The sequence below is a fragment of the Hyla sarda genome, chromosome 5 (assembly GCF_029499605.1).
Source record: "Hyla sarda isolate aHylSar1 chromosome 5, aHylSar1.hap1, whole genome shotgun sequence".
NCBI lineage: Eukaryota > Metazoa > Chordata > Amphibia > Anura > Hylidae > Hyla > Hyla sarda.
Window position 1 is genome coordinate 68,514,827 of NC_079193.1, and position 13,499 is coordinate 68,528,325.

Here is a 13,499-nt window from a genome sequence, read left to right on the forward strand (position 1 = left end):
GGGTAGTTAGCACACAAGCATAGCCGGCGAAAGACTCTGAGTGTTCTCAGCAAAAAAAACAAGGGCCCAGTCAGGCACCCCAGCCATGTAGGGGGAAGTGAGAGGTGGCTCAATCTTGGCAGTAGAAAGTACTCAGCGAAACAGTTCCCCTGGTGGAGGGGAAAACAATGAGTGGTGGAGATGAGACTTAGGGACAGACCATGCCGAGCTCCCTGAACTCCATACCCCCCTGTGGAAAGGGGATTTCCAAGTGCCCCATGTACTGAATGAGCGGGGAAATGCCGCCCTACGGCAACAGTCAAGGTACTGGGTGGATGTCGCCCCCAGGAACCCTGCAAAAACATACCAAGGCATGGAGGAGCCACTTGTGGCCCCAGAGGGATCTGAATCCTTACAATACAAGATGGGACTACGAATGCGAAAGTGTGTCAATGGAACCATCCTGGCCGTTGTCTAAGGCAACAGAGCAGGCGCCATAGCCTGCCCGCACAGGAACCCAGGAAGGTACCTGGAGGCAAGGGGGGGGGGGGTGCAGAACAGACTGTCGCCCCATCAGGTCCCCTGCCAGAACAGAGGTGCTCAACCACCGCACACCTGTGGAAACAAGATCACAGGAAAGCCCATGGTACACCCCCACAGAAAAGGAGGGGAGGAGGGCTCGACACATGCAGAGAGTCCATAGCCTATGTAGGGACACCAACATGGTTACCTCACAAAAGTAGTGGGGTACCAAGACTGCATTAATCGAAAGGAAGCACACACATCCGAATGGCTGGCAGAATGGAAAACAGGCTCAGCGCCCAACGGCGTGTCACAATGATGCCCTTAACAAACCAACGTAACACCTGTAGAAAGGGGAACTGAGAGTTCTGCTGTTACTGCGCAGGTCCATAGAACCAGCAGGAAATGCCCACAGCCCATCTCTGAAAGGTGCCACACACCAGAACTGTGGTCGCAGACGACGAGATGACGGATGCATGTGGCACAGGAAACATGTAGACAGTGTCTGGCTTACAGGTATAAAGGTCCAATGAACCCACAGAGTTAATTTTTCTGAACTTTACTTTGAAAGTGAGTCACCAGACTTCAGCCGCAGGGGCGGCAGGAATGGGGGAGGTGACCTGGTGGATTAGAGAACCCTGCAGACAGTCTGGCCAATTGGACCGTGGACTCACCGTGTCCCTCATTCAGAACCACACACCGTAAGTAGGTTACAGCTGTGAGAGCGGCATGTGGAGAGGGATCTGGGGAAGCAGGAAACCCTGCAAACCACAATGTGGTGCATTGTACAAGTCCCATGGAGCAACATGGGGTCACTCACTCGGAACCACAGCCTGGCAGTGGGTTACCTGAACATGCGCCACGGTGCGGGCCATGTATGGTAGGTTTACAAAGCAACTCTGTCAAAAAGGGACAGAGTAAAAGGTCCACTTTTATCCCTCACTGAAACTTAGAAAACTTACCGTTTATAATTTAGATATTACAATAAAAGTTGAGTATAAATGAGTTAAAAAGATCAGCACATATAACACCACTTAGTTTGTAGTATTAGAAGCTCATTTGGGTCTATTTGATTCATATATGTATGGTAGGTGACCCGAAGTAGTAGTAAACCATGCAGACAACCATCTGGCTGACTGTTATAGGATTCCTGAAGGCACAGGGTCACTTCTTCGAATCCTCCCACAGAAAGTGGGGTACTGGAGTGTGGCCGATCCAATGGGCAACTTGGTGGTGTAGGAGACCATGCAGACGAATGTTTGGCTGACTGGCATCAGTCCTGTGTACCTGCAGGGACCCTCTTCCAGATTCCTCCCACCAGCAGAGAGGTACGGGAAACCCAAGCCATGCCCGCAGCGGCCCAGGGAAGGGAGACCGACTGCAAGGGAAACCACGCAGACAACAGTCTGGCTTAACGAGTACACCTCCAGGCGCTGGTGAAAATGGGAAAACAGCTAGATAGGCGATTACTGTGCCCCTTTGTTGCATGTGGGAGGGCGGGAGGCCTAGGAGCCATGGATAGAATCCCCGCCACCCTGGGAAATCAGGGGAGGCTGAGGAGCCATGGATTGTATTCCAGTCGCCCCGTATAGGGTCCATAGGATACGCCAGGACACTTCTCCGGACACCACGCACAGCAGTGGGATACCGGAACTCCAGCCGCAGAGACATCAGGCATGTGATAGATGACAGGCAGCGGAGGAAACCACACAGACCACTGTCTGGCTTACTGGTATGGGTCCATATTATACAAGGGGTCACTCCTTTGGACACCTCGCATTAGCAATGGGGTACCGGAATGCCAGCCACGGATGCAGCCGCAATGAGATTGATGACCTGTGGAGGACGTAATAATAGAGTATACATACGCCAAGAACCCTTCTCGATGGATGAATGGCGGATAAGAAAACCACTGCTCCGGATGTCCAGTACCCTCCCGGGAATAAAGGTAAGTATCTGGACAGCTCCAATCTCCCACCTGCGCACGGACTGGCCAATGGCGTGTTGGCCAAATCTTCAAATCAGCAAGGAAGTAGAATGTCCAGCGCTTTGGGTGCTATTTCTTGGACTTTATTAGATTATAAAAGCATATACAAGACAGAAACAGGAACGCCGATGCGTTTCGGATCCGTATGATCCTTAGTCATGGCAATAAATGACAAACTTTCTCATATAAATACACATACTGGTAAGTCACATGATTGATGACATCATAATTAAGAACAGGCAACATTAAAAACCTGGAAATACCACTGGAGAAGTGCAACAGTGGGGAATAAAAGCCGTATGGCGGACTCCCTAGGCACAGGGGCGTGGTAACAGGCAGTAGGGGAAAACAGATAAAATGTGTATCCGCAAGGTCTTACAAGGCAGCATATATCCCTGGAAATGATCTGCCACAGCGAGTCGCCTAAGTTCTGCCTGTGGGCAGGGGCTCAGTTAGATAGGTAAAAGGGCAGACATGGAGTGACTGCAAGGATGCAGCACACAAAGTTGCCACCAGAGGGAACTCATTGGTAAGAAGAAAACCAAGAGGAGGTATGCAGTAAACAACCACAAGGGGGCATTTGAACACATATATATATATATATATATATATAATGTATTTATTTATTTTTATTTTTAATTACTTTTTCCTCCTCCTGGGGGGAGGAGGACGGAGCTTTGCCAACTCCCCCACCTCCATAATAACGACCGGCCAGGGAGGAGAAATGGAGGAGAAATACAACCCCACTTTACCGCTGCAGGAGAGGGGACGGGGGACGGAGATATGCTCCGAGTCCCCGTCCAGCAACACAGCCGCCGGCACCTGTGAGTGAACGGAGGGCAGAGCTATATTTTCCCCCAGCCATAATGGCTGCTGGGTGGGGAGAAAAATAAAACTGCTGGGTCCCGCTCTGAAGGAGAGGGGACAGGGGCGGAGCTAAGCTCTGAGTCCCCGTCTGTCCAGCAGCGGGAGAGAGAGCAAGCAACCTCTGCTGCTACCGTGCACTGACAGGGGGAAATAGCGGAGAAGCCTGCTGGGAAGCAGCAGGCGCCAGAAAGCGTCCGGTTGCGAAACTCAGCTGCCTCATAGGGGCAGTGAGCAGCGTGCTGTAGGAGTGCCCACCGCTCCGAGCCAGGGGGGTAACAGCAGTGCCGGGCTGGGATGGTTCCTGATGGGCTGGGAGATTACAGCCCTGAACCAGGGAGTCAGAGAAGCACTAAGGAGGGGAGGAGAGCTGTGGGAAGGAGAGGGGCGGAGCTAACCTAAGAGAGGTGCAGAAAGGCGCTGCCAGTCGCTCTGAAGGCAGTGCCGACAGAGCAGGAGGAGAGTCCCCCGTCAGCTGACACCCAGATTCCTGCGCTGAACTATTTGCCGCCATTATGGCTCCCGCCGGTGCAGAAAGTACAGGGAGCCACTGCAAAAGCCGGTTGCTGCCCTCAGACAGAACGGCATCAGTAACTGCCGACCTGTAGACAGGTGAGACTGGGAATCCAGACCACATTTAAGATCGGGACCATGGCCCCTTAAATTGCCCTGTTGAGGACCGGCAGATCCTCAAACCACAAACGCCAGTCAACAAAGTGACTGCGCTAAAAGATACCCAGGGAGAATATTAACTCCTCAAGTCCAGCCACAGGCCCTGTCAGAGGGGGGGGGGGGGGGGGGGGGGATGCATACTCACCCGCGGACTCCAACTTTGTATACTCACCTAGACGGCTTCAGCCAGCTTATGGCCAAACAGCATCATACCGGGCTAATATAGTGGGGCGAGCAGGGGCAAGTGGGGGACCCGGACCCAGGGTACAACCTCCAGGCGCTGGCCATTGGTGATAAGTGGTTGACGGCCCATACTCTTATGCTCTGTGCCCACTTGTCACATATGAGGGAACAGGTAGCACCATGCTCCTGAACCCCCACCTGAAAAGGGGAAACGAAAGGGAGGAAAAACCTAACTATACAGCCCTTACTAGAAAATAATAAAAAAAGACCAGGTCTGGGGAGCTCAAAGACATGGAGGGAGCTGAATTTTTTCCTAGTGTCAGCTCCTTCTAGTGGCAAGAGCATATAACCATCAGTATCGCTGTCCCCCAATGAAGAGCGGCCAAGGAAATGACTTGTCCTACACTGTTTGGTAGTGCCCCGTAAGTTGTCCCAGAGGGTACCACATTCATGTAGTAACTGTTCTGGGTTGTAACTACTCCTACTAGGCGTGATTGACGGCACATGCAGAGCCGGTGTCACTGCACTCTGCTCAGGAAGCAGAGCGGTGATGCAGGTCATGCCCGGGCTGTTTTCTTTAAGCCTCTGAACGGTTATTTAATGTTTCATGAACTAGTCTAAAGCGAATGGTTCTTCCATTTAGTTTAGCCAGGTAGGTGTGTGCCCAGCACTGTCAGCATTTTTACTGGTTGAAAAGGCCACAATAATTATGAAAAGCTATTATCCAGAAGGAGACAATTCCTTAAAATGTGGTTATTATTTTTTTTTCTAAGTGGCTATTAGATAGAGAGAAAGAAACCAGAGTATCTGACACAATACCAGCATGATACAAAAAAGAACCTCTCTAAATACTTTATTAGATTTTCACCATCCATTCAAGAACTGCTATTTATCACTGCAGGCGTTCTCCAACTCTGGGAGGGGGATTAAAATCTTACTGAGAAAAAAAGCAGAGAGCATGTAACATCGTAAACAGATAAGAATGAATCAACTTTTACCAGAAATGTTTGTCTGCATCCAGCAAGAAAGGCAATGCTAAGGCATATTCTGTTCTCTTCAGGAATGCTCTTCCCCTTTCATGATATCCCATAGCCAGCATGAGAGCCTGGGGACAAGGAGTTGTGCAATAGAACGGTCAGAAATGTGGCAAGAAAATTGTACAAACTGAAGCAAAAGAAAAGGACATATAACTGCAGATATGGGACGCTCAAAGGGCTTTTAGAGCTATCACCCAAGCTTTAGTGATAGATGTCTGCTAACTCTGAGGACCGACACATTGTGAAGAATTACTTGTTCCCTCTTTCCAATACTAGGAACATCTGCCAGTTACTCCACTGTATCATATTGCTGTAAAAACTATAATAATGGTGCATCAAGAATAAAATATTGCATCTCACATACCAGATGTTTGCAATGTGGTAAATGAGGGATAGTATAACTTATGTTCAACAAGATAACACATAAAACTTCATGCACACACAGGCGCTCAGTCCTGGGCCTGCTCTCAGTTTAAGGAATAGTTCTGAACATAATTTGTTCCATAGTCATACTAAAGATAAGCTGCCTGTGGGTTCACTAAAATTTATTTACAAACCTTCAAGAAAGAAAAATGTAAAAAACACCATCATCCGTATTATATCTACTTCCCAATACATTAAAGGGGTACTCCGCTCCTTGAGATCTTATCCCCTATGTAAAGGATAGGGGATAAGATGTCTGATTGCGGGAGTCCCGCTGCTGGGGACCCCCGCGATCTCGACTGTGGCACCCCAGACATCCAGTGCACGGAGTGAACTTGCCGGATGACTGGAGATGCGGGGCTGAGGCTCATGATGTCACGGTAACACCTCGCTCGTGACGTCATGGACATGCCCCCTCAATGCAAGTCTATGGGAGGGGGAGTGATGGCCTTCATGCCCCCTCCCATAGACTTGCATTGAGGGGGCATGGCCATGACGTCACGAGGCTCCGGAGCTGCACTCTGTGCTCTAAATGAACACAGGGTACAGATGGGAGATCTTTTGGATAGGGGATAAGATGTCTAGGGGCGGAGTACCGCTTGGATTGCTGTTAGAAAAATGTTTGTTCCACTGACAGCTTTTTCTACCCACTCCTCCATAAACATTTATGCTTCGCTTGGCTGTGCTTGTATTTTCAATCTGTAGAGGAAGACAATCTCTTGCCAGACCTCTCTGCCAGTGGTTGATCTTCTCCTCAATGGGGACAAAGGATCATATGCTGTAAATCCAAAATGCCCAACCCTTCCATAACCTCACCCTATACACAACAGATAGTCAGTCAGATAAAATTGACAGATCTGGATGACAGATCTAATCTATCTAATCTGTATGGACACCTATACCCCTATGTCATTCTCAGGTACTCCCAGGATTTTGGGTTCAACTTTTTTCAATGACTTTGCAATGTAGGGCTGCCTCACCTGTCCCTTTTAATTTGGAAACAAAAATTGGAGCTACATCTGGTCAAATAATCTCTCAAAATGTTGAGTAGGCTCACCTCTGACCACATTGTTTCTGCTATATCACAGGTGAACTACAGCCCTGAGGTGACACATTCCTAACCCCTGTGATACCGCCTAAGAGGAAGCAGCAAGACACATTCAGCTTAATATCTGAGGGTATCTAATGCACCTGACCATTTTACACTATAATGACAGTGAGGCTAGGTTCACACTGTTGTGCTCCGATCCATTCAGGGTCCATTGGGCTATGTTTTGTTTGCACCAAACAGACCCTGAAAGGATCAGACCACAACCGACACTGCCAGGTCCTGACTGATCCCAATGACTAGAATGGAGTCCGTTGGGTTAACTATTTTTGTTCTCCACTACACCAGTTCTTCCAACGGACTAAGCAACAGAGTTCCCTTCAGCGGCTCGCAGTAACCGTGTGAATGTAGCCTTACATGCTACAGTTTCCCAGATTTTTTTTTTTTTTAAGACTAATAAAAATATATAAGCAAAAATGAATTGTTTTTACAACTTAATTCTGCTGTTTTTTTTTTTTTGCTTTGGAGGTAAACCTTACCCTTTTTGCCGCTTTAGGCATATTGATTGAACGTCCTGTCTGGTTTGCAATTTCCAGATATGGCGTTGTATCTGGATCGGAGCTCTCCCCTGTTGAAAGACATTTCAGTAGTTACCACTTCATGAGTTATCACAGATGTTGTACTCAGTTAAACCTTTATCCTTGTGCAGGCTGGCATTCACAGCTCTGTTTGCCATTGGGAAACAATAGATTAACATGTCACAAGATCTATTGAGCCTGTTGGATTGTGAATACAGCTCTAGATGAACATGCAGGAAGCAGTTAAAGAGAATTATAAAATAAGAAATGCAATGCATTAGAAGAGTTATTCAACTTTGTAACACATGTTTTAAGCACACCTGAACTGTCATGTAACTTTTCATGATAAGCTCTCATGTGTGTACATGAGAAGCAGCACTATTCCCCATTATATAACTTTATATGGCATTTCCCCACCTATTTTACGCTCAGCATGATCCATCTTTAATTTTTACACAGAAGGGGAGATCATGCTCCACTATATCTCTATAGCACACTCTCAGAAGTGGCAGCAGCATCATGAAGGACATTATAGAGCAGTACTGAACCATCTAAGCTGAAAATCCAGCACTTTTTAGAGCTTTCAGCTATTTTTCAGTTTTTCTCACTATCTAGCCACTCTCCTCCTCCCTTCCTTCTCCATAGACTATGTGCTTCATTTAACCTGTTCCCTCAGTGAGTGAATGAGGAGTTTATTGGCAGGGAAAATTGTGTGATAAGTGAAAAAGAAGCATTTTTATCTCTAATGCCACAAACTTTCTTATAGTCATTTGTACTATTGATGCAAAGCTTTTGGAAAGTGGCCATTTTAAAGTATATGCATTTTTTCACAGAAACGTCTTACTGGAAGACAAAAGAATGAAAGGGAGCGAGGTGGGCACTTAAGCCACCACTGTTGTGGAGGCACTGCAGCAGTCAGTATGGGTAATACTTTTAGAAGAACCACTGTGGCTGGCACTGCTCACATACAGTAAGGGTCAGGACAAGAGACATGTACATATAGGGGGAGATTTATCAAGGGATCTAGAGCTCTTTTTTTGCTTACAAATGTCTTTTGGTTGTAAGCAAAAAGAGCTTACTATGGCAAATGTCAGTTTTCACTTTGCAGTGGTCAGGGATTTATCAAGTGCGATAGTCGCACAAGAAGTCGCAACCGCCTCCAAAGCAGTGTAAATGTAAGCCAGCCCGGGCTTGCAAAACTTGCTTTGGAGAGTGGTTTTTCATATTTCCCGCCGGGAGCCAAGATCATGACTACGGCGGGAAATATGAAATCACAGCGGTATAAAGGAGCCCGGTCCCCCGCTGCTGCACATCTCACTCTGCCGCCTCTTATCTCCCCCCGGCCGCCGCTCATCTCCCCCATCTGCCGCTCATCTCACCCTGCCAACGCCGCCCTTCTTGCCCCAGCGCTGCTGCCGCTGTACATCTCGCACCCACACTACCTGTTGCAAGACTACAACTCCCAACATGCCCTTACAGTGAGGACATGCTGGGAGTTGTAGTTGTGGCGGGTGGTAGATGCAGGCCGGTGGTCGGGGCAGTGGAGCGGCCGGCAGCAAGAAATATGAAATTACACGGTAATTTCATATTTCCCGGGCGGTGCCGTGATTGGCCGGTTGGTCTCAGCCAATCACAGGATCGTGGTGGCAGGGTGAGACGTGCGGTGGTGGCAGGGTGAGATGTGCGGCGGCAGGGTAAGATGTGCAGCGGCTGGGGGGATTTGAGCGGCAGCGGGGGGAGATGAGCGGCGGCGGCAGATGAGCGGCGGCTGCAGGGGGAGAAGTGCGGCGGCAGGGGGAGATGTGCGGCGGCAGGGGGATGGGAGATTAGCAGCGGCGGCGGCTTAAGATTACGGGGGAGAGGTAGATGAGGGACTGGGGCAGCAGAGGGCTCCTAGAAATATGAAACATATTTCCTGGGCAATGCCATGATTTTCCGAGACCAACCGGCCAATCATGGCACCGCCCGGGAAATATGAAATTACAGTGTAGGCCTGCATCAACCACCCGCCCAAGAGTTGCAACTACAACATCCAGCATGTCCTCACTGTAAGGGCATGCTGCGAGTTGTAGTCTTGCAACACATAGTGGGCTGGTGGTAGATGCGGCTTGTTTTTTAACACAAGGGTGACCACATTGTTTCTGCTATATCACAGGTGAACTACAGCCCTGAGGTGACACATTCCTAACCCCTGTGATACCGCCTAAGAGGAAGCAGCAAGACACATTCAGCTTAATATCTGAGGGTATCTAATGCACCTGACCATTTTACACTATAATGACAGTGAGGCTAGGTTCACACTGTTGTGCTCCGATCCATTCAGGGTCCATTGGGCTATGTTTTGTTTGCACCAAACAGACCCTGAAAGGATCAGACCACAACCGACACTGCCAGGTCGAAACTACAACTCCCATCATGAACATAGTTTAGAAAAGGGGTGCCTCCAGCTGTTGCTAAACTACAACTACAATCATGGTAGTTGTAGTTTAGCAACAGCTGGAGTCTCGCTGTTCCTAAAGTACAACTCCTATCATGGGAGTTGTAGTTTAGGAACAGCGAGACTCCAGATGTTGCTAAACTGGTGGCTCACTGTTGCTAAATTAAAAACACCCATCATTCCCAGACAGCCAAATGGGGGTTGTAGTTCAGCAAAAGCTGGAGGCTCCCTGTTTGGAAACACTGCTTTATGGGCGTTCTCCCCAGGGAAGAGCCCTATAAATGTACCAACATATTTTTGTGTTTTTTTTTTTTTCTTATCATTTCAGATCCGTTTATGCAGAGGACTACAATGATTTAAAAAAAAAAAATTTTATATTAATAAAATGGTTAACGAGGGCTTGTGGGGAGTGTTTTTTAGGCTGGCGTTATTTAGGCTGGGGAGGGCCAGTAACAATGTTCCTCGCCCACCCTGGTAAAGTCAGGCTGTTGCTGCTTGGTTGGAATTGTGCTCAAAAATTTTTTAAGCCAAATTTATCAACCCCCTGTGATAGTATGATAAATACGTCATACATAAGCAAAACCAAAGCAAGAAAAAAATCCCGAACTTGCTTACCAAAGCAAACAATGATAAATGTCCCCGATAGAGATATGGGGATTGTTTTTCCAGTACAATTTAGATAAATGTACATAAATACATCACCATAAATATGGAAGTGTAAACAAAGGTGTGTGTGTGACTGTGTACAGTAAATGGGAAATACTGACAAAACATTAAGGCTTTGACATAGCCTGAGAGCATGGGAGGATGCTGATGGGAGACAGACATTGCTATGGTTCATGAGGAACAAGAAGTTTTTCTCCTCTCATACTTAAAATACATCAGTATATATATATATATATATATATATATATATATATATATATATATATATATATATTATTATTATTAATTTTTTTTTTTTTTTGAAGGAGCAGGAAGTATAAGTATAAAGTTATACACAAAAGAGCCCCATCACCACTTTTCTGGTTACGCAGTTCGCACAGTGTAGCATTTAATGGGTAAATAAAACTTATCGCTTTAACATCAGACATTCTTTAAATTTGTTGACATTTTCTCTAAGGAAAATGAAATAAAATACTAAAAGGGCCAAGACTACAAAGGTTGTCGCCAACTATTATTGAAAAATTTCAGTTGATTCCAGGAACACTTCTAATACAAGCTTCTTGAGAAGTGCAGAACATGTTGTTGTCGCTGGAAACACATATAGGTTTGGTTACTTTGTTCCCTAAAAAGCCAAATAACAGGGGGGGGGGGGATTTCTAAGAAGCACATGTTTTCCGGGTTGAATTTGTCATATGTAATAAAGGACAAAAAAAATAAAAATTAGAAGAATGAAAAAACACTTTTTAGATGCCAAAATGGGAGCAAATGCACAAAATTACCCCCACTCTACCTGAATCCAGAAAGTTAAAGGCAGGATTTATTTATTTGTTACAATAAGTTGCACCATGGGTTTGCCCCTCTGTACAGAGCCACCAGGTATAGTTGCTGGTTGATCTTTGCAGTGATCAGTGGCTTGGTCATCCTCCTGGTGCCAGGGCTCAGTCAGTCACATTGCCACTGAGCCAATCACTGGCCGAGACGAGACAACGCTGCTGCAACGGATTCGCTGAGTGACGGTATGACGGTCGACCACCAGAACCAGGAAAGAGGATTGCACTGGAGGCCGGGAGCAGGATATCGGAGGCAGGGGTGGGGGTGGGGGGGTGAATGTTGGTGCTGAGCAGAGGATTTTTTTCTTTTCATTTTTTTTTATAGCACACAGAATGGGCATATTGTTATAAAAAGAAAAAAAAAAAGAAAACTACCAGTGGAGTGCCCTATTAAACCCTTTATAACTTGTCATAAGCCCTCTTGCCTCGGATTGGTTATCCTGAATTAGAGTAGTGCCAAATGGGACTAAATCAGGACCCCCACACTGATGACTAAGGCTCTTTTTACTTTAGAGTTTTTTTTGGGATTTGCGCAGAAAACTCAGTGATGGTCCTGTTTATGTGAATGGGGCTTGCATAAATCCATGCTCATGATGCACTATATTGTATAACAAATAAACATAAGCCCCAAATGAAAGCCCAAATGACATTCTGTTGGGTAATAGAAGTCTAGGCATTTGTTTACCATATACTCTTGGAGCTTTCCCTACACGTACGGCAAAAGTACACCAAATGGTGTAAAAAGAGCCTTAGTCATAAGTGTGGGTGTCCTGATTTAGTCCCATTTGGCACTACTCTAATCCAGGATAACCAATCCGAGGCAAGAGGGCTTATGACAAAAATGTGTCTTTATCTGTAACCAGATAGGACAATACCTCTCTCTGCGAGGATCTCCAATCCTTTTCTTGTGCGCATCATCTTTTTCTTCACACTCTCGTCCTTTAGTGCCTCCTCTTCTCTCTCCTTCTCTTCATTGTGTGCACGCTTCCTTGCTTCCTCCTCAGTGTAGCTGAGCTCTAAAATCAAAACCTTGAAGTTGTGACAAACACCTTGTTCTTGCAGAGTTTTATCTGAAAAAATATATTTATATAAAAAAGTTAAATACAATTAGTTATGTAAATTTCTCTTAGTAAAAAGTAGTGATTAGTCTTTTTGAAACTAACATCTTGCAACCTCAAATTCCCCTCAATCCCAGTTTTATGAAAAAAGCCCAGAAAAGTTCAGCAATTCTTAAAATTTAGTGTGCGATTAAAATAAATACATAAACATAAAAAATACAAGATAAGGTTCCCTAGAATTTGCTGTTACAGTATAAAAATATATAGTATAATTATATATATATATATATATATATATATATATATATATATATATATAAAAAACATCTAACAAATCAATACAATGCAAAAATAATTTTATTAAGGGAGACATTAATAAAAACTGTCTGATATACCCATATCAACCAATCACAGTACAGCTTTCATATCTTAACCAGCTCTGTTAAAATGAAACCTGAGCTGTGATTGGTTGTTATGTGAAAACAAGACAGTTTTCATCTCTGACAGTTGTTATTTATTCTCAATGGGGAAGAGTTATCAAAATCTGTGCAGAAGAAAAGTGGAGCAGTTGCCCATAGTAACCAATCATATCACTTCTTTCAATTTAAAAAAAAGACCTCTAAGAAAATTAAAGAAGCGATCTGATTGGTTGCTATGGGCAACTGCACCACTCTTCCCCTACACAGGTTTTGATAAATCTCGTCCAATGTGCTAAGTATTTTCTAAAATGTTGTAGTTGCTTTTATTTATTTATAAAGTCTCCCCTGTGGGCCTTACTGCACACAAACCCTTCCCGAATCAATTGTGCATGATAGGGTTTGTGCTTTGCGGCAACTAAAATGCATGGAATTCAAATGGGTGAAAAGTCTCCAGCAGTTTCCAAGGGAACTACCCCTTCAAGTATGCAAAATACTAAAGTTGCCCAATGCTGCACGTTTTTGTGTAGTGAAAAAGGAATAAATGTCTAAGTGATACTTTAAAACTCATTCCAAAGGGTGAAGAAATGAATTTGGAAAATCAAACATGTCCGGGTCAGATTCCCCCCCCCCCCCCACAACTGAATTATGAGATATTTTCACAATTCACTAATAATTAAAACTGTATCTGAGATACGTAGTTTTTGGCAACAGATTTCTGTTCTTTTAATAAAGGTTAGCTTGTTCAGTGGAGAACGGGGTCACTATTAAGAAATATTTCATATTGTTGTAGACACTA

At 45.4% G+C, this 13,499-nt stretch overlaps 1 protein-coding gene across 1 annotated transcript in view; it reads right to left on the reverse strand.

Annotated features, from left to right (window-relative positions):
- Positions 1-13,499, reverse strand: part of NUB1 (negative regulator of ubiquitin like proteins 1) — an 81,299-nt gene that overhangs the window by 35,182 nt on the left and 32,618 nt on the right. The window contains exons 6-8 of the mRNA XM_056519629.1: positions 12,102-12,296; positions 7,255-7,343; positions 5,206-5,312 (exon numbers count right to left, since the gene is read on the reverse strand). Coding sequence (XP_056375604.1) covers positions 5,206-5,312; positions 7,255-7,343; positions 12,102-12,296 — 391 coding nt within the window. The remainder of the gene's footprint in view (positions 1-5,205; positions 5,313-7,254; positions 7,344-12,101; positions 12,297-13,499) is intronic.